The sequence below is a fragment of the Mus musculus genome, chromosome 13, assembly GCF_000001635.26.
Source record: "Mus musculus strain C57BL/6J chromosome 13, GRCm38.p6 C57BL/6J".
Lineage (NCBI taxonomy): Eukaryota > Metazoa > Chordata > Mammalia > Rodentia > Muridae > Mus > Mus musculus.
In genome coordinates, this window is record NC_000079.6 from 30,913,684 (window position 1) to 30,936,578 (window position 22,895).

Sequence of the window (22,895 nt, forward strand, 5' to 3'; positions counted from 1 at the left end):
AGTTCTAGGAAAGGGTCTGCTATTTCTTTTGAACTACATCATTGCCTCACTGTCTGTAAAACACACACACTGAGCAAAATATGAAACTGCAACTTCAGTCAAAAAACTCAAAATGCCTAAGCATGCCCTTACATAGATGTCACTGTTAAATAAGGCACAGAGAGAGAGAGAGAGAGAGAGAAAGAGAGAGAGAGAGAGAGAGAGAGAATATCTATAAAAATGCATTGCTATGCAAGGTCATACTATATGCTCTAACCACTGTGCTTGCCTGCTAGCCTGTATGAGTCAGAACATTAAAGCCAGAGCAGAGACTATTTCCATAAACAACCACAGAGTAAAAATGTTACAGCCTCTATTCTGCAGTCATTATCTTCATCATTTGTTTTTTTCTTACAGCTACCCTTAAAAGCATGGCCAAGGTTAGTTCTAGGTCTATATAGATAGGCTGTAGCTTAGTCATGTTAATGTCCCAGACTCTGAAGGTTATACTTAATAAACGAGACATGGATGAGATGAAATATGTATTTTGCTAATTCAAATTCATTAAAATGCCCATTAAGCAACTGGTTTCTATTAACTATCATAGAAAACGTCAGTCAGTGCTGACTGTCCTCAAGGACACTGCATTACATGTGGTGGTACTGGAAGGTGGGTCATTTGGGCATGCCCTTAAAGGGAAAACTACTGCTTTGGGCCCTGCCTCTGGTTCCTTTTTGCTTTCTGTTGAGTGTGTTCTGCCATATACTCCACCACGGCAAGATGCCTCATTAGAGAACCAAAGCAACAACCACCCCCAAACCTAGGCAACGTAGAACAAAATCCCTGAAACCAAGAGCCAAAATAAACCTTTTTTCTTGTAAGTCAATTATCACAAATATTTATAGTAACAGAAGGTAACAGAAAGCTAACAGTGCTTAAATCATGTCACATTTAAATTGGGCAAGTAACCTATCATTCCTTTCCTTCCCTAATTATACTGTAAATAAGAACTAATAAAACCAATCTCAGCTGCCACACAAAGCCAACAGGTAGGAATGACTCACTCAGGGAACTGCGTCCTAGCACTCTGCCTACACTACATCATACATCAACAGGACATGCCAGACCGAAAATTCCAAAACCCCAGCTCAGCTTCAGGATTCCTGGAGCAGCTACAACATGCAAACTGGTACTGAGTGGCTTGTGTATGAATTCTGCTTTGGTCTCTTTATGTACTGCCAAGAACATTCATTCAGTCTGGCCACAGCAAAACAGTCACAATTTGGGGGTTGCCACCAAAAACAAGTGACCACTGAGATGTAAATGCATGGGCTCCAAGGGCATTCGGGGACCGGTAAAGGAACAGAGGAGTGGAACCAAAGGTGCTACTGAGCTCAGAAGGGCCTCTTACATCTGCTGCGTAATTTATGTGGCAGAAACATTTCTCGAGCTAAAGACTTGCTAGGGGCTTGCCTGAACAGCAGCTGGAGACCCTCAGGAGCATCAAAGCCAACAAAAGTGGGAGAAACAGCAAAGTGTAAGCAAGGGAAAGACGCCTGTTGCTAGAAATAACACAATGCTTGTTACGCGGGCATACAGCAGTATTTTATGAAAAAAATGAATGCAAAAAAAGTTAAAGAGAATAAAGATTTTAAACTGCATATTTAGTTGAGATCAGCTGAGAAAGTAGACTTGGGCTGGCTCTCAAACAGTCTAGACAATGACAACCACCCATGGAGGATATCTAGAAGAGGACTGGGTTTTGGTTTTATCACTCTGCTCCTTTATCTATTCCTACAAACACAGGACATCAAAGACTAGCAGCATCAAAAATTGTTTTTGAGAACTGAAGGCACTGGTTGACACCCTCCAAAGTCTATCAAGCACAGAAATAAGCAAATGGAAACAAGGCATTTCTGTATGTTCTATAAGGCATGTGCCTTCCTGTCTCTCGTTTATGCCCTCCTCCTTTTTAATTCAAGGCTAAACAAATATATCTTTTAATCATTTTTGTGGACACGAACAGCTAATGTATATACAAATAAAAGAACCATGTTGGCTTACGACTCTTCTCAGTAACATCATCACTGGAATCAATTTTCTACAGGGATAACTGTCTTGCAGTACAGTGGCAGACAAAGGCTCTCAGAATAGTGCTTTTTAAAACCATAACTCCTATCATACATTGCTGGTAAGGTACATAATGAAAACAAAACTTCCCAAGGTTTACAAAAGGTATTATGGATATGACTAAGATACAGACCAGCAGCAGAGGACTTGCCTAGCATGTGTAAGGCCTTGCATTTAATTCCCAGCACCAAAAGTTTGTTTTCAGTTTGTATTACTAATTTTGTATGTATGTATGCCTGTGTACCACATGTACTCTGTGTACCACGTGTCTTGGAGGCCAGAAGAAGGCAATGGATCCCTTGGAACTGGAGTTATAGCCAGGGACCTATGGTGAAATCAAATAATACTGTTGTACTAAAAGAACGTAGCAATAAGATGAGACCTAATGATATTTTGCTATACTCATAGATCAGTGCCTTATTAGTCATCATTGCAGCAGAAAGGAACAGTTGCAAAGACCCACAGCCAGACATGAAGAGAGAGTCCTTAGAAAACACAGGTCTAAATGGGATGTCTCCATCAAATTCCCCCTTAGCCCTAAACCGGAGCTAAGACAACCCCTCAAAGGAAGAGGCAGAGAGAGTGTAAGAGCCAGAGGATACAGAGGACACCAGAAGAACAAGGCCCTCTGAATCAAGTAAGCAAGGCTACATGACTCACAGAAACCCAGGTCTGCTCTGGGTCCTCTATGTACGTACTACAGCCTTCAGCTTAGTGTTTTTATGGACTCCTGAGTGTGTGAACATGTGGATCTATGGTTCTTGTGCCTGCTCTTGGAGATCTTTCCCTTTTCTGTTGGGTTGCCTTGCTGACCTCGATATGATGGCTTGTTTTATCTTAGTATATTCTACTTTGTCATATTTGGTTGCTACCTCTTAGAAGCCTGTTCTTTTCTAATGAGAAACAGAGAGGAAATAGATCCAGGGGGTAGGAGAAGTGGGAAGGAATAGAGGGAGAGGAAAGCTGTAATCAGGTTATATTTATGAGAAAATGAACCTTACTTTCAATAAAAGAAAACAAATTAAATTATACAGATAAAGTAAAAAGACCATGACAAGGCCTATAACACAGATATTAAGTAATATGAAAACTATGATACTAAAAAGATAAGATCTTTTTTCTAGTAAATTCAGTATTTCCCAAACTAAAATTAAAAAAAATATACAGAGACAACAGAAACTTGTGTGTGTGTGTGTGTGTGTGTGTGTGTGTGTGATGAAGTCACCATCACCACTGCCAGCCCTGCCACACACTAAAAGACTTCTGGTGTAACAAGAACAACATGATCTCAAACCAAAATACTGAAATTGAATCCAGAAATACAATGTTGTTAAATGACACCATGGGGTGGAAGTCAGTGAACTTCCCAGCATAGAATACCATACAAGGTTAGTGAGTTTGTTTCTTCATGACATGAAAAATTAAAAGGGTAAAAATAAGAGGATCCACGCGAGTTTAAAAGACTCTTAAGAGAGTCAAAATAAAATGCAATCCCATCAATCTATATCTTGATTTGAACACATAGGAAAGTTTGGGGGATGACTGGAGACATTTGAACATGACTTGTGATTGAATTGAAAATCAAGTAGTCTTACTTATTTTATTAGTTGTTCTAGTAGTATTATAGTTATACATATAAATGTTCTCATGAAGGGGATTTATACTAAAGCATAAGGAGAAAACATGCGGCTTGAGATTTGCTTTCATAATGTATCATAAAGTACAAACTAAAGAGCCTCAAAATAAATCTAATATACTGATAAATCAAGTATAAAAAAACCTCTCACAACTGTGAAATTGTGGTATACTGGGATTGGCTAAGCTAATAACAAATATACTGAGAGATCAGAGAAACAATCTCACAGTAGCTACACACACATTAAAAAAAAACTATGAAACAAACAAAATCTTGAAATAAATCTAATGATGTGAAAGATTTATAAAATAAAGCTTTTTAGACCCTGAAGAAATAAATTGAAGAAGCTTCCAAAGGATGGAAAGGCCTGTAAACATGGCCATCCTATCAAAAGCAACCTACAGATTCAATGCAATTTTTATTAAAATTCTAATACAATTCTTCACGGAAGTTGAATATCTTAACTTTTACTTGCAAACAAACAAACAAACAATTCAGAGTAGTCAAAATAACCTTGAACAATAAAAGGCTGAGGGAGATATCACCACCTCTCATTTTAAGCTCTACTAGAGATCTGGAGTATTGACAGAAAACAAACATATTAATCAATACAATAGAACTGAGGACCTGGATCTGTTTATGTGCCTATACTTGACTTTTGACAAAGAGTCAACAATAGACACTGGAGAAAATGTAGCATCTTCAATAAATAGCACTGGTCACACTAGAGGGCTACATGCAGAAGGAAGTAGGCCCTAACCTTTCTCCCTGAATAAAACCCAACTTCAATTATCAAAGACTTCCCAGACATGATTCCTTAAATTCCTCTGTTAAGAGGAGAAAGTAGAAAACATGCTTCAAAGAGTAGGCACAGGAAGGACTTTCTGAATGGTATCCAGGTAGCACAAGCATTAAGACCAAGCAACAGCTGATACATTGTACTCGTGAAACTAAGAAACTTCTGTGTAGCAAAGGACACCTTCATTCAAGGGAAGAGAAAGTCTACAAGGAATGGGAAACAAATCTTTACCAGGTATACATTTGACAGGGTTTATGTCAGGAATATATAAGGAACTGAGTAAAAACCTAAAATAACAGATTAAAATTTTATGGCATGGAACTAAAAGGAGTTCTCAAAAGAAGACCTTAGAATGAGAAATATTTTTTAAAACACTTATTCACTGTTGGTGTGAATGCAAACTGATTTCATGATGAAAATCAGTGTGAAAGTTCTTCAAAAAGGTACAAAAAGATGTATCATATGATCTAGGTATATGATACTTGGGCACTGTTCATCCATATTCATGGTTGTTCTTCACAACAGCAAGATAATAAAATAGCCTAGGTGTCCTTCAATTCATGGATGGATATTGAAAACATGTATACTCTGGAATATTATCTAGCTGTAAAGAAAAATAAAACTCACAGGTAAATATGCAGAGCCAGAACTAACCATTCTGAATGAGGTAGTCCAGACCCAGAAAGAGAACACACTGCCTGGCTTCTTGCATATGTGGATATTAGCTTTGAATTTCCAAATATGAACGTTACATCTGGAATACATATAGTGGGCAGGAAATGTGTACGAGACCATGGTAGGAAGGTGACACAGTAGTATGAGAGGGTAAAGCAGATAAAGAAACAGGAAGGTTAAATGGGGTATGAATAGGAGAGCAGAGAAGAGGAGGGGGCATGGGAAGAGATAACTAATACAAGACCTCTGAAAATGCAATATGGAAACCTACTATTGTGGAACCTTCACAAAATACACACATTCACATATATGCATATACGTGTGCACACACATGCATATGTGTACAAGTAATGCAGGAGTTACCTTGTACTGAGGGTAGGGGGGACACAGTGCCACAAGCCATAGACAAATAAAAAGCTGAACAACAGGTGTGGTGTACTTCTTTTCAAGTTGCTAGTCAGTGGGGTCCCAAAGATCCCTCCATTTTCATCATTACCACTGCTACTGTCATTGTTCTTAGTTCCCTCTAGAACTTAATGGCAAGACATGGAAAAATCCAGCTGGTACTAACCTAGAAACCTCATCTCTACTATCTAGCTTGCACAGTGCTGGAAAGTGCTATACTTGCTACAGGGAAGAAAACTCATCAACATTCTTACCTGGCTGTAAGACCTGAGAGTCATAATAACTGGCAACACATGACCACTGGAAAAACAGTGGGAAGAATGTCATGGGAGTAACCAACCCACATTCCAAAAGGATTCAAAATCTCTCCCATAAGACAGAACTTACATCTGACTGCTGAGTGGCACAAAATCCCATGGATGGCAAGATCCTCAAGCAGAAGAATAATAATAACCTGCACTCAAAGTTCTTATCTTCATATACACAGATCAGTGGATTTCTCAATCTTCATTAGAGACATTTCTTTATGTAGATGGAAATCAATATGGGGACCTACAACTGACTGATGTGTAAAGAGACTTGAAAGTTCAGCTCTAAATTGAAGATCTACATCAGAGCTTCCTCCACCAAGGTTCAAGAATCATTGCACAGAAGAGGGCATAAAAAGACTGTAAGAGCCAGAGGGAATAAATATCTGTAGTGAATCAATATTTGTCAGATATGATAACTCTGTTGTACATATGAATTCACAGGGGTGGGATTGCATGTGTAAGACCTATCCAATATCAAGCCAACACAGAAGTGGAGAGATATTTATAAAGTTCCACCCCCATCTGAGGAGCCTTGGAGAATTGATGGGTATTGAGGAGGGAAGTGTGTATTTGGGACTATTCTATTGCTATGAGAAAGTACCATAACAAAGGCAAGTTTTAAAATAAAGGGTTTATTTAGGCTTATCGTTCCAGAGGGTTAGGAGTCCATGATGACAGAGTGAACACATATTGGCTTGAAAAGGAAGCTGAGCGCCGACATCTTGAACCAAAAGCACAAAACAGAAAGTAAACTTGGATAGTGTAAATGTCTGAACCCCGAAGCCTGTCTTCACTGGCATATGTCCTCCAACAAGGCCCCACCTCCTAAGCATTCCCAAACTGCAATTCCAACTGGATACAAGTAATCACATGGCTAAGACTTTGGGAGACATCTCACTGAAACCACCACAGCAGGTCAGTGTTGATCGAGGATGCAGGTCCGGAAGTGTTACCCATTCTCCATTAGATGCCCCCCATCCACCCAGGCACATACAGGTACAACTAAATAAACTCACTGATTTAAATGAGGGTTAAAAAAGAGCATATGAGGTTTAAAGACAAAAAGCGATAGAGGAAACAGAAGGGAAATTGGAAAGGAGAGAATATGAATAGATTAGATCAAAACATAGAATATGCCCTCAAACAATAATCCCTAAGCAAATGTAATACAGCATATAAATAGACTCAAGAAAGAAAATCACATGCTCATCAAAATAAAGGTAGAATGGCTTCTGACAAAGTTCAAAATCAGAAAAAATAGGAACAGGAGGAACATTCCCTACAGTAAAGTTATATCCAATAAATCTGTACTAACATTATACTAATCACAGAAAAATACTAGTTCCCCTAGGTTCTCAACCTGTGGCTCATGACCTCTTTGGGGGTCAAATGGTCCTTTTACAAGGGTCACCTAAGGCCATCAGAAAACACAGATGCTTATGTCATGACTTGTAACAGTAACAAAATTACAGTTATGAAGTAGCAATGAAAGTAATTTTACGGTTGGGGGCCATCACAACATGAGGAATTATTAGGAAGGTTGAGAGCCACTGCTCTAGAGGCAGGCCTGAGGTGGGTGGGGTGCTTTGCTCTCTCCACGCTTATTCAAGGTAGCACCTCAAGTCTTGGCCCGAAGGGGCAGGGGAAGCAAAGGGAAAAGGAAGAGGGATGGAAGGAGTCAAATTACCACCATTTGCAGCTGTAGGAATGTTTTCTCCACAAGAGAAAGGGAGGCTCATGAGACTCAGGTAAAAAAAAAAAAACAAACCTGTTCCACCTGGGAAATGAGAGCTGTCCCTCAAAAGCCAAGAGGGTTTCTCTGACCCGTGCAGCCACCTGCAAGAAGAGCAAAGAGCTCCAGGAAGGCACTTCTGCGAGTTTCCACCTGTGCTGGGATTGGCTTTTTGGTGATGCAGTTGAATTTTTGAGTCATACCTGCTCCTCTAAGTAGTCCTCACCTATACTTCTGTTAGTAAACTCACGGTTCATCAAGTTGGACTTAGTTGCAGTCATTACTTTGGTCTGTCATGGGTTCCCTCTCTGTGGGAAACAGACAGAGATATGTGTGTGCATTTCCCTAAGAAAGATCTGTGACACAGCAGCAGTTGACAAGATCCTGTATTTACAGAAATGGGTTCTACCAGAAACTCTTAGATCAATGAATACTTTCAGGAAAGTAGCAACATATAAAAAATCAACATCAAAAACAGTAGCTTTACTAAACATACACCAATAATGAATGTAGAAAAGTAGAAATCAGGAAAAAAGAATTTCTATTACAGTGCCCCCTGCCCCAACAGAACAAAATGAAACAAGTCTAGGAATAATCTTAAGAAAGTAAAAGGTCTCTACAGTGAAAACTTAAACCACTGGGGGGAAATACAGGACTATTACAAACTAGAAGAAATCTCCCATGTTCATGCACTGGCAGGGTTACTATTGTGAAAGCAGCTGTTATCGAAAGTCCCTTACACATTCAATGGACTCTCTAGCAAAATTCGAGTATCATTCTCTATGCAAATGATTCTTGGTTTCATAGGGAAGCACCAAACACTCTGAATAGCCACAACAATCCTGAGCAAAACGAAAAAAACTACAGGTATCATACTACTTAAGTTGTAAGCCACAATAAGAAAAATAGCACAGTACTAACACACGTACACACACAAACACAAAGTATAAAAGAGATGACCCAAAAATTTTTGACAACGGTGTCAAAAACATATACTGGAGAAAAGACAGCCTCTTTAACTGGGGAAATGGTATCCACATGTTGGATATCTATAGAATGAAACTAAATCCCTATTTCTCACCTGGTCTAAAAAACAAGCAAAAAAGTTAACAACAAAAATTTCCAACCATCCAGTACAAAATGAATCCTGAAATTGTGAAAATGTTCAAAGAAAACAGATAAAAACATTTCAAAATACAGGATAAAGCAAGGATTTTCTGAAAATGACTAAAATTATTCAGGAAATAAAACCAGGATTTGACAAATGTGATTGCATGAAATTACAATCCTTGACACAGTAAAGAATCCCTAAAGACACAGTCTATAGAACGGAAACAAGCTTTGCTGATGACACATAACCGGGGGTTGATACCTAGAACATGGATGGAACTAAAAGCTATATAGCAAACCTCATAACAGCTCTAACACGTGGAAAAAGGAAATGAGAGGGTACTTTTCAAAAGATGCTGCATGGAGCCCAATAGACGTATAAGACAATGTGCATCATCTTTAGTCATTAGAGAAAGTCAAATGCAAATACACTGAGATTCCACCTCACTCACTTGAATGTGGTTATCAAAAGACAAACAACAAACAGGGCTGGCAAGGACGCAAGGGAGAAGGAACCTTTATACACTGCTCAGACTATAAGCCAGTGCAGCCATTATGAAGACCCCTCAAGAGATGTGTCTTGGTCAGGGTTTCTATTCCTGCACAAACATCATACAAAAACATCATGACCAAGAAGCAAGTTGGGGAGGAAAGGGTTTATTCAGCTTACACTTCCATGTTTCAGGTCATCATCAAAGGAAGTCAGGACTGGAACTCAAGCAGGTCAGAAAGCAGAAGCTGATGCAGAGGCCATGGAGGGATGTTCCTTACTGGCTTGCTTCCCCTGGCTTGCTCAGCCTGCTCTCTTATAGAACCCAAGACTACCAGCCCAGGGATGGCACCACCCAAAAGCGGCCCTTCCCACTTGAGCACTAATTGAGAAAATGCCCCACACCTGGATCTCATGGAGGCATTTCCTCAACTGAAGCTCCTTTCTCTGTGATAATTCCAGCCTGTGTCAAGTTGACACACAAAACCAGCCAGTACAAGATGAAAAATAGAGCTATTATGATCCAGATATATACCATTCCTGAAAATACACTCAAAGGCATCTAAGTCACCACACCAGAGAGATGACCTACAAATCGATGCTTACTGCAGTGTTACACACAGTAGGCAAGTTATCAAGTTAGCATACATGCCCACCAACAGGTGCATGAATAAGAAAAATGTGACAAATTATAGATCATAGATAGATGATTTAAATAAACAAACAGTTTTATTCAGTCACAATTAAAAATGAAATTGTATCTTTACATGAAAAAGATGTACTGGAGTTCTTAATAAGTGAGGTAAGCATATCCAGATGCCACATCTTCTCTATACACACAGAGGGAAATGGAAGGGGAACTATCTCAGAGAGAGAGACAGGAGAGCTGGGCAGGACGTTAACAGAATCCAAGTACACAATATATTGGGAAAAAAAAAAAGAAAAAAGTCACTTTGCATGGGTATAAACAGGTAAAAAAATTAATGAAAGAAAAGAAAAGATTTCTAGCACATACAATTCTACATATGATATGATCTCATTGTAATATATACTCATATTAGCAAGGAAAAACAGACTAAAATACATTGCAATGTTAATATGGTTACCTCCACCAGTAAAATAACTTGTTTATTATTTCTGGTTTTCAACAGTATCTTTTCTCTTTCTATAAAAAACAAAGGAGCCAGACTTATGGCATGTTGTTAATGTTTTCAAATTGACTATGTAAAATTGACTATGATAATTATTTTGTATATGCTATAAAGTAATTAAATTATTTATCAGTACGATCTTTGTTCAATCTGATATTCCTTGTGCTGTAATGATCCCCAAACATAATTATTTTCATTGCTTCTTCGTAACTGTAATTTTGCTACTGTTATAAATCATACTATAAATATCTGTGTTTTACAATGGTATTAGGCATCCCCTGCGAAAGGGGTCATGAACCGCAGGCTCAGAACTACTGTACTAGAGTAAATATTTGGTAAGTACTATGTTTGCATTACAACACAAAACTGTTCATACAAGCTCAGGTCTCTGATTGCCATAGAAACCAATCCTGGTAATGCAGAGCTACATCAGTAACATCAGCAACCACAAGGCACCACAGGTCACGGGAGAAGAGACTCTCCTTGCTCCACTCACTCCCACTGCGTACATTTCACCTAACCAAAGTCCTAACTTCCACCTACAAGGAAAGGAAAATACGAGATACATACTTAGTGAAAAGAGGAATTTGTTTTGTAAAAAAAAAAAAAAAAAAAAACAGTATGAGTTAAATAGCAAATATTTAAACATGTGAAATATTAAAAGTCTGTCTTTCTGAAAAAGGTGTAGCCCTCTAATATACAGTTAAATAAGATGAATAGTTATGGATGGGTAAGATGGCTCAGTGGATAAAAGTGCTGCCACCAAGCCTGACGGCCAGAGTCCCATTCCAGGCACCACATGATGGAAAAAAGAACTGACTTCCACAAGTTGTCTTCTGACCTCCACACAACTGCTATGGTACACATACACACACACACACACACACACACACTCTCTCTCTCTCTAAACAAACAAACAAACAAACAAACAAACAAATGAATGTCATACAAGTACTTAGTTATAGGGACTTTAATTTTCAAAAGTAATAATTGTGTTAATTTTTATTAATGTGTATTTATATATATTAATAATACATAAAAATACACATTATATATGTTCACTACATAAAAAGAAAATATGGCAGTCTACAAAAACCTACTCGTTATCTTTCACTGCAGTATCTAAAGCTCTGATAACACAATTTTCCTTTCTTTTAATAGGATGTCAGAGTGAGCAGTTGTGACTGTACATTGGGGTCCTTGGGATAATGGCTAAAAACAATCTTCATCAGGCCTCTCCACACAAAACACATACTAGGGAACAGTTTTAGGATTAGGCATATGAGTAAGATTCGATGTCTATAAAGTGACTTTAAGAATTCTAGAACTTTGCCCGCTGGGATTCAATTTCTTATCAGCCCCAAAGACTGAGCATCATAGAGAGGTATAGGATTCTCCTGTTTCACATGTAAGATGCGTCAGCAGAGCTTTAGAGACAAATATTTACAGTACCAGGCCTTCAAAGAGATTCCAGCCTAGTCTGCAACAAATATTTATGGTACGCTTTAAACCTCTACTTTTATAAATACAGACCAAATGTCGCACCCCATAAACACGAGGGGGCACAGTGTCAGGTTTCCACAGTGGAAGCCCCAGCAGATGGCTCTCAGGCTTGCCTTACCTGAGAGAGCATCTTGAGCTTCAAAGAAGGTACTGAGGCCGCCCTTCACATATGCCAGACTACCCTCACTCTTCTTGTTGGCCTGCCTTTTGAGGTTGGTGACCGCCATCTTGAGCTGCTCAAAACTGAAACAAATGAAAAGAAATCAACTGTCTGACACTCCTGACAAGATAATGCACTAGACATACTAAAGTTCCTGTGAAGTATATACAATGATTCAATAACTACATAGAGACAAAAAAAAAAACCTTTTAAATTCTTATCGATCTAAACCTTTTATTTATTGTGATGGCTGAAAGATATGAAACTAGTCTTATATCTATAGATGATAATTCCAAGCATGTCAGGTCCCTAAGAAGTAAGTAGAAATGTAGATATAATATACATGACTTGGAAGACAGAAATTCTGAGTATCTTCTAGTGGCCTAGTTAAGCTACAGTAGTTCAAAAGCAGATTTTCCCACTCCCTCACACAAGTGTCCTGGAACCCTGAACACAACTCTCATCTCACCACTCAATACACAGTACTCTGTCCTTAATGTCAAAATTACACAAAGCCTGTGGGTGACTCACAATTTAACAAGAATCAAGAAACAAGGCACATGAGGTGCATATGTGATGTCATGTGATATGTGATGTGATATGACATCATGGTGCTACCATGATAAAATCCACTACTGTGTACGGTAGCTTAAAATTTTTCAATCAAGCAACAAAAAATAAAACCATGCTGTTGTATCTCCATCAAAAATTGAGGGAGAAAAGGTATTTTGGAAATTTTATTTCCACTTGATCTGACAAAAATCTGTTAATATAATCTGAAATATTGCTTTAAGTAGTAACTCCATACACAAAACATATCAATTCTGAGTTATGAGAGGAAAAAATGTGTCCATGATGAAAAAATAAAGCAATCTTCTACAATTATAAACTGACTCTTAGAGTACTTGCTTTAAAACACTATCAGATCAAATTTATGTACTAAAATACCAACTTTTCTTCATGTTTTCTAATAATGGTTTTCATCTCTGTAAGTGAATAAATTATGTTAATATACTCTTTAATCCACTGACTTATAGAGAATATACACCCTAAGTAGCAATCAATCAACTCTTTATCTAAATGTTTTCACTAATATTGCTGTTTTAAATCAATCTAGCAAAAAGTTACAAATGTAATCTTTAGAGTATGGGAAAATGTCAAGGGAACACACGACCTTGGGGAGAGCCAACCACCTCCTTACCATCACATAACAATAAATCCACTGCTTTCTGTGCTCTGAGGTCAGGGAAGGCAGGTGCTCTACAGTGTGCACAGAATTGCCATTTTTCATGTGACTGATAAGGATAGTCCTCTACTTAGTCCTCTACTAAGACTACAGGTAAGATCAGGAATAAGTCTTCTAAGAATGACATTTTATAAACACGGAAACAGACAAATTGACAGGAACTTAGCAAAGTCACCTCACAGAGCTACAGCTATGTTACCATCTGTAAGAGCAGGCTTACGTCAACGTTACTGCATAAGCTGCATAACTGCATAAGCTGTCTGAAGTCCCAGTGATCAGGATCTGATGGCCACTAACCTGGTGGTGGAGTGATTCTCTATGAGATACCAGGCTGCTGAAAAATTCTCACTTGTAAAATCAGCACTCATGCCATGGAATAACACTTCTAAGTTCTTCTGAGGAAGTTTACATCTAAAGAGAAAAAGAGTTAAAATATATTACAACTGCTCTGACACTAGCATGCCCAAGAACTACATAATAAATTAATATATATAAGTCTGCATATTTACCTACAATAAGCTATCAAGAACATATTTAAATATATGTATGGAATATACTTTCTATATTATGTCTGATTTCATACCATGTAAGCTTTGTTGTGGCAATTTGACATTTAAAATTAACCAGTACAGGTGGAATCATTTCTTTTCCCTGTCATTGTCCCATCTGAGGTGAACACTGGTCTGTAATTGCACTAACTGAAGTGAACAATGGCCTATCATTGTCCCATCTGAAGTAAACACTGGCTTGTCATTGTCCTATCTGAGGTAAACACTGGCCTGTCATTGTCCTAAATGAGGTAAACACTGACCTGTCATTGTCCCATCTGAGGTGAACACTGGCCTGTCACTGTCCTAGCTGAGTTGAACAGATGTTTGTTATTCCTCAGGAAAAGTTCACACCATGTCTGTCCTGAGCACTCCCTGTCTCTAGGTATACAACCTTGCAGGCTTTGCTGCTGACCCACACCCCTGTTTGCAAGATGAAGTCCAAGTTGTCAATTTCACATTCAAGCGTTTCTCTGTACTAAACCTGCTCATCTCTTAGGACTAATTTCTTCGAGTACAGTTCTCACACTAAAAGCTCCAGAGACTCAAATAGATTATACCCTCTGGCACATGTCATATTTGTGTGTACTTTACTCCCCTGACTTGCTGAGCCCTTTATCAAAAATGTTTCCCCAGCCCTGATAGACTGCACAAGCAAAATTATACAATTTAAAGAGAATGCCCCTTTACGGTCGGACACCTTTGCATGCTCTCAATGAGAAGCAACCCTATACTAAAAGAAGACGAGGCAGTTCAAGGGTTTCTGCGCGCGTCTAGAGCCTTAGTATCCAAGTACCACATCCACAGCTCCCACATGCTGAGCAGCCTACCATGACCAAAGCTTCATCTTCACCCCAAGGTCATATTTTTGCTTCTGTTTCCTAGCCATGACCAATAGTTGACAGGCTGACTGCTATGGGGGCAGACGGGGGCAGGCTTTCACCCTTCCTCTGTTAGTTACTGTATCACACTGTAGGCTATTTCAGGCACTTAAAGGCTGGTTTTACATTGATTCCTCACTCACAGGATTACAGAAGGCACAGAAGTCCTAACTTAAATTTTTAGTTACCTTGGACAGACCACCCCAGACAAGTGCAGTTCTTCATGACAGCAAGGCTGCACACTCACACTAAAGTCATCACCTTATAAGAACCAGACTGGCCCACTCACAGAGTGGCTTAGTTAGGGCTTTATTGCTGTGAAGAGATATCATGACCACTGCAACTGTTACGAAGAAAAACATTTAACTGGGGCGGGAGTTTTAGTCCATTATCATCATGGAGGGTAGCATGGCAGCACACAGGCAGAATGGTTCTGGAGAAGGGGCTGACAGTCCTACATCTTGATCCATAGGCAGCAGACAGAGACTGCCACACAAGGCCTAGCTTGAGCAAATAAAACCTCCACAGTAGCCTCCACAGTGACACAATTTCTCCAAGAAGGCTACAGCTCCTATTAGTGCCATTCCCCAAATATGGACCAAGCATTCTAACCCATGAGTCTGGGGGGGGGGGGCATTCCTATTCAAAGCACCACACAGAACAAGAACTTCTTCAACAAACATACAGAATCTAAACTGAGAGAGTGACCATTGAGAGCACACCTTGGCAAGGACTACTAAATCATACACACCTATTACCCCTCACCCCAATCCTGCCTTCTTTTAATCCTCAAGTACATGCCAGTTATCTGAAAACGGACTTGAGACCAATGTCTTATCTGTCCTTCCCAATGTGGTTCTGTCAGAGGTAACAGGACCTGAGACAGTCACTGCAGCAGCCTAAGGAGCTCCCTGACATTTTTTAAAACCTTAGCCCAGATAACACTGGATCCTGAGCAGAGTACAGGCCTCCTGTGGCAGGTTTGTTAAGACACACCTTCAACAGAAATCCCAAGCTCATGAAGAGCGTAAGGCATGTGAGCAAGTATGAGATGGGCTTTTCTAGGAGAGTGACACTCCACACTCTTTACAACAGCCACACGTGGCATGCTGGTGGCCTCTGATGCTACTGTCTTTAAAGAGTTACTTACTGGTGTTAGTAGCTAAAGCTACCTGCTGGTTACAGGTCCTGGTAATTCTGCTCTAAAACTCCAGGTCCAGGGCTAGGGCAGGATGAAAAGAGAGGAAGCCGGGTCACTCCAGAGTCATCGCCAGTACTGCCACCGGAGGCCTGTGCTCTGCTCAGTGAGTACTAAACCCCATTTGAGCCAGGTGTGCATTTCACATGTTCCCTGAGGGTGGCTTTCAGCGACCTCCATCTAGGGCCTTTAGATGTGTTCTCTTCCTCCTTACGCTTACGTACATGGGGCTGCCACTCCTGGGACACTCCACACAGCACTAGTCTAGCATCTATCTGCACTGGGGGCCAAGTACGTGCTGCTTGCTTTACCCTTTACTTAGCAACCCTGCTCAGATCAGTGACGTCTGAGACAGGCTGATGAGAATCTTCCTGGGAAAGATCTCCCTTCTAAAGAGAACTCGGAAAAAAGCTATTCGTTTACCCCTGCACATCATTATGCCAAGTTTCAACACCAGGAATTGTGAAAAACTTTTGTAATTATGAAGGAAGCTGGTTTACCAGAGGAACAAACCTGAGTTTCACAAATCTCAGTAGCATGACTAAGAGTGTGTCACCCCTGAATTTTATACATTGCAAAAAAAGAAATATCCTTTTTGTTTAAGACAAATAAATTGGCATTCCCCATTATCTATAGCTGAAGGCATCTTGACTTAATAATCTAGCCTTAAAAATAAGCTAAAATAGACTGATCTTTAACCTGTGTATCTAGAAATTGTAAAATAGAAGCGAGGGCTGCCAAGTGCAGCTGACTCAGGCCAGGACTCCCAGGGCACACGCGGAGATGAGGGATCCCTAAGAGAGGGAGCAGATGAGTGTTCAGACTCCACCTGCACTCACTTTCCCCACTGAGATGGGAGGGAGAAACCGGGAGGCGCCATGAAAACTCACGGATACTCTCAAGACAGAAGCAAAGCAGTGAGACACTACTCACACCGGCTGCCCTGTTTCTGGTGGATGGCAGTGTCAACTCAGACTTCATCCTTCTAGAAAGGGCACCTGAGTAGACAGGCATACAGCAGGGATGTCTATAAAGCACACACGTACCAGAAAGCATGCTGTGTGCTCGCATGCCTCAGGGTGTAGCACTGGAGAGCAGGAGGCTGCTGGACGTTAAAGAACGGATGCTGCGCTTTGAAGGCAATGCGCCATGCTTATTTCGTTCAGCTTTAAATTTCAACAACATAATTTACAAATGTTACATTAAAATTAGGGGAAATTTTTTATTTTAAAATAAGGCATAGTTTCTGGACTTGCACACTGTACCATAGCCCACCAATCTACTTTTTACAAAATTCTAAGTTAAATGAGACACTTCTATGATCTTCTTAGGAATGACCCTGCTGTCACCCTGTCTTTTTTTGTAAAGGCAGATTTCTAAACGTACTGGGAAAACTAGTCACTGTTTCTTTCTGTTGGAAATGTGACTCAATAAGACTAGAGCCGGATGTACACTGCCCAAAATCCACGTAGAAATAAAACAGATAATATCTATGTACCAACTGAATACTTAAGACACCAACCCCTAGTAACAGCTCACTCAAAAAGTGGGAGGTGATTGAGAACAGGAGCCACGCTCCATGCCTCTGCCTTCACTTCATACCAGTGCCCTGCCAAGGCTTTCTTGAAGAACATTCTTCTTAGGCAAACAGGACTTTCAAGAAACAAAATCTACTGAGGACTTTCACTTAATATGAGCCTATTTTTATCTTCTTTTACAGCTTAAATAGTTTGTATCCATTATAACTGGAACCAAGCAAGAACATATGTATTTGTGACACTCAGCACAGTAAATCAGAAATACAGACCTTTTACAAGCGCAGCCTAGTCTCAGTAAAAGCGAAGTTACCTTTTCAGAGCAATTAGTAACGTTTTTATAAGTGCCATGGCACCATGTGTGCAAAAACATCAGTTAAAAATTTAGGAACATGAAGGACTTTAACAGTCAAAGGCACCAATAAATGCCAATTGTTAAAAACTTGTGGGGCTGAAAGATGACGGCATGCATGCTGAGTCTACCAATAAAATATATTAAAACCTGACTCATACCAAAAGCATCAAGGAGCCTATATTATGTTATTTTCACTTGCTTTTTCACAAAGAACCCAGGCACAGCACCACAGGACTCCCCACCCTTCCACTGCACACCTAAGTCGGCTGTAGTGAACCTCACATTCCCAGGCAAGTACTGAGTGCTGACTCATCTTCCAAAGGCCGCCTCCCACTAGTCTGACAAGTCACCAGGACCACAAGTGATTATTTTACGAGATGCATTTATACTTCTTCAGACCTTGTTAATTACTACTTTTACACTAGCAAATAATATTAAGATCTCCATGCTCTTCATCCAACAATTTAATTTTTTTAATGATTTTAGAAATTCATACAGGACATTAGTAAAATGAAAGGCAGTAAGGATTCTAATCCGAATGCAACATTATTAGGGGAACAAAAGGATTTTACTAAAAAATATTAAGTATGTTAGGAAGCCAGACTCTCACTAATGTCTGACTCTCTGGCTCTCCTTTCCCTCACTCTTTCTGTACCTGGGCCAGGGTGCAACTCAGGATAGAGCCTCAGGCACAACAAAAGGATAAACAAATCCTCCTGTAACAGAAGTCAGGAAAATCTTTGTAGCTGTCTTAGGTGGGAGGGAAGGAGCAGTAGAAGAAGACAGGGAAGGAGAGAAAACCTGTTTGACTAGATAATATTTATTTTTTAATTTTAACACAATTTATTATTATATAAACTTAACTGTGATAGTTTTAAATGTCAACTTGCCACAACCGAGAATCATCTTGGAAAGGCTCTGACAGAGGGATGATCTAGACTGGTTGGCTGGTAGGCATGTCTGTTGGGAACTGTCTTAATTGTTAAAGGAGGTGGGAAGAACCCCTTGAATGTGGGTGGTACCATGCCCTGAGCTGGGTCCTGGGCTGCTTAAGAGTGAGCTACAGGAGTCCTGAGCAGGAAGCCTTCTTACTTCATCCATGACTGTGGATAGGATGTTTTCCATTCCTGCCTTGACTTCCCTACAATAATATATTATAACCTAGAATTTTAAGTCAAACAAACTCTTTTTCCCCTAGGTTGCGTTTGGTCAGGACATTTTATCATAGCAACAGAATGAAATTACACTATTTACTTAGAAGGTTTTGTTCTGAGTCAGGGAGAAGCAAGGTATCACTAAGCACACAAGCCATTATGGCTGCAGCGCTCACCTGTCCTCATGTACAGCCCTCACAAGAGCCCACGAGAAAAACCTAAGAAACCTAGGCCAGACCTCAAGTGGGCAGCAGTCCGCCCTGCATGCCGAATTCAAAGCCAGAGTTTGGCTCCAAGTCACAGAACACTACCTCTTAAGAGAAATATAAAGAAATTCCAAAGCAAGTCAAGTCCTTTTGTCATGCCATTTTTTCTGCCTGCCTTCCTGACTACAATGCCACTAGAGATGGTTCGAATCAAACTGCTCTGTGGCTAGCAGCACAAGGCCAAAAGGTAAGAAGAGGACGAGGCAGTAAGAACTATGGAAAAAACATCTGTCAGAATGAAAGTGAAAGTAGCAACTACGACAATGAGCACTGGCTGCTATGCTGCTCAGCTCTGTGTCAACTTGACACAAGCTGGAGAACAGGGACTCTCAAACGAGAAAACGCCTTTATAAAATCGGTCTGTAGGCAAGGCATAGGGCCCTGCCTATTATGGGTGATACTGAGTTGGGCTGGTGTCTATATAACAGTTTTCTCCAACATTAAAACATTCCACCCTCAAGTTCCTTAAGCAGAAAGGTAAACAATGCAAAATAGCTTTAGGAAGTCCCTGAAATTGACCAGATTCACTAGGCTCCTATGAGGTAGAGTAAGCATTAAAGCTGAGACTCTCTCCCAAAGTGAGGATGAGCTGAAAAGAAGACTCTGAGACTAGAACAGCTGCCTGGAAGAAGCAGAAACAAGCTAAGCTACCTAGAAGAGGTTTGGACAAACTTATCGCCCAGAAAGAACACTCTACAACCTGTTGAGCTGCCCGCAGGCTGTGCAATATTCCAGGTTCCTAGCCTTGTGAGCTGTTACCCATGCTGGGGTGGGCTTTAGTGAAACAGCTGTCTTTGAGTCACTTCTGATCCTATGAGTAACCCCTTCTAGCCATATTCCTATAAGTAACCCCATTAAAACTCATTGGTTCACCAGTTGGACTGGTGATAGCCATACTTTGGCCTGTCATGGGATTCCTATCTGGCATGAGTAGACACGTAACTTGTCTCTCTAAAAATGTTCTGTCACACAACAGCTGGAGGTCCTAGGTGCTGTAAGAAAACTGGCTTAGCAAACTGCAGAGCAAATCAGTAAGCCGCACTCCTCCATGGCCTTTGCATCAACTCCTACCTCCAGGTTCCTGTCCTGATTTCCCCAGTGACAGACTGTGAACTAAGAGTGGTAAGATAAAATAAACCCTTTCTTCCCCAAGTGGCTTTGGGCCGTGGTGTTTTATCCCAGCAGTAGGAACCCTGTCTAGCACAGGTGGTCTGACTCACGCCCCTATAGAGCACGTGCATCGCCCTGGTCTCCTTCACCTGTAAAGGCTAAGGAAGAGCAGTCAGAATGATCCCTCCTTCCCGTACTTCACAGCAGCATCAAGAAGAAGCTAACATTCAGGAGTTTTGATGCAGGCCCTTCATGGGTTTTCTATCAACTGCAAGCCTATGTATGCATAGTTGACAGTGTGCTCCCACACACCCACCCTTTACCCTTCTAGTTTGAACTGTCCTGATTTTAATTGACAGGGTATCAAATATCATTGAGACAGTTTTAGAATGCCCCTGCTTTAAAGATGCTACCTAGACATCCCAAGCTCACTAAAAGCTCCTACACTCTAGGGTTTTTCAACAAACAATTCCTACCCAAAATGGGCCCCTTGTATCCACCTGAGCAGGGACACCATAGCAGTGAAAATGCGCTTTGCTCTCAAAAGTATTAATGATCTTTGATGTAGACATGAAGGTTAGGTAGTTAAAGGTTAGTGGGAAAAAATGGTCCTCATTCTTAGAAAACGAAACACGCAGATTTGGGTAAGACGTTACTAGAACTAACTTGCTACCTTCTATGACTGTTCATGAGGCAACACCCATCACGTAACTCTGTAGTCAGAATTATTAAGGCCAGAAAATAAATTATATAAAATTAATATATCAGATGAATTGCTTAAGATATATGAAAAAAGTTGGTCATACTTGGGAATATAAGAACAAAACATTAAATTCACTTATGAAAAAATGTATAACTAACTGGCACAATTCTGATAAATAAAGCTAAATAGGGCTGCCTTAAGTAAGAATTTAGGCAGGACATATCAAAAACAAAAGATCCCTTTGGACTAAATTATTCTAAAATATTTCTAGGAAACTGAAGCAAATGAATAGATAATTCTACTGATTTCAAATTCTATCTAAACATATGAAAATGTACTGATGCTTATATCATTAATCAAGAGTATGTTATGGGATGGGGGACTCCTCTGTAGTGTCCACCTTACTTGCCTATCATGTAAGAGTCACACATCCCACAGTCAACCCCCAAAACCAAAGCACAGTAGTTATTAAAATTTCAAAACATTCTTTATCATACAATGTAAACTCCTCCAAAAAAACTAAAATAAATTTGTCAAAGATTTTTATCTGTGAAACCACTGACTGAAGCAAAACTTGTTAAGCCTCATACATATTACCATAAAAATAAAAAGTTAATAATCAAAATAAATAATACAGTAAATGACCCATGTGGGATATCCCTAAATATGAATCCCTCCACTTCAAGAACATAAAACTCTTAGACGGTAAAATTAAAGAACCAAATGGTACTTACTTCTCAATTTCAATGCCAAGAGGATTCGCAGGACGGAGAGACAAGGGAGGAATCCCTTTGTTCCTGTCAGTCCGCATATCATAATAATTCATTTCATCCACCCACACTGCAGACTGATCTAAAATGCCTGTAGGAATATGCACTCAGTAAGACAGAGACTCTCCAGGTGCCTTGACATCTCACCACAGTGCTTTATTTTGTAAGAGACTTAAGGATACTACAGCTCAAGTTCTTTACATGCCTGCTGGCCTTATAACAAATACTGAGAATCTATAATGGCAAAAGTAACACTTTTTGGTTTAGGATTTCACTATACATTATTCAATGGAGGTGATTTTAAGCCACTCACAAAACATTCTGAAAAAAAAAAAGATGTTTTCTCAATAACATATAAAATTAATTGTACATTGTTAAATATTAATGATTAAGTTAATAATATCATTTGCAAAGTATGAGGTATAATAATATAACTTATAATATCTCTTTATTCAAGTAAATATTCTGAACTTTTTGGAAAAACTGTCTGCGAAATCTCCAGTCCTAAACGCCTCAGGTTGAGCACTAATCTCACAGCAAGCTCCTTGCATGCGATCGCTGAGAAGCCATCACACAGATCTGACTTAGATGTAACATCACACAGGTATGACTTGTATGTAACATAAGCTTCTTTTCCTAACTTCCAAAATCGAAAGTCATTTTACTACAGGTGCAATATAAATGGTTGAAAACTGTTTTTGAAAACTCGCTTTATCTCTCTAAACACTAACATGAATAGCTATGCAAAATTAGTATAGTCCTTGTTATTTCTTATTCTCTCCATTATGCTGAATACTGGAAATGTCCTACATCATTAGAAAAAAAAATCTTAGGCTGGTATCTTTTTGGTAAATCCAATAAAATCAAACAATTAAATTGGTTACAGAATACATAGCTTGCATAATGGAAAAACAGATTATTCAGGGAAAACAGACTGGGTGCACATCTGCAAAGAAGACACAAACTCTAAAGATAGCATCTCTTTCATGGGACCAAGCTCTGTACTGCCCTACTCAGTACAGCACAGCCTTCAGCACTGCAGGGACTC

The 22,895-nt window shown here is 39.7% G+C and overlaps 1 protein-coding gene across 7 annotated transcripts in view; it reads right to left on the bottom strand.

Moving 5' to 3' along the window:
* Exoc2 (exocyst complex component 2) overlaps nucleotides 1-22,895 on the bottom strand; it is a 184,581-nt gene that overhangs the window by 124,168 nt on the left and 37,518 nt on the right. For all 7 annotated transcript variants that reach the window (XM_011244328.2, XM_011244326.3, XM_011244327.3 and 4 more), the window contains 3 exons: nucleotides 21,812-21,938; nucleotides 13,625-13,738; nucleotides 12,040-12,164 (listed from right to left, as the gene is read on the bottom strand). In XM_011244328.2, the coding sequence (XP_011242630.1) occupies nucleotides 12,040-12,164; nucleotides 13,625-13,738; nucleotides 21,812-21,938 (366 nt within the window). The remainder of the gene's footprint in view (nucleotides 1-12,039; nucleotides 12,165-13,624; nucleotides 13,739-21,811; nucleotides 21,939-22,895) is intronic.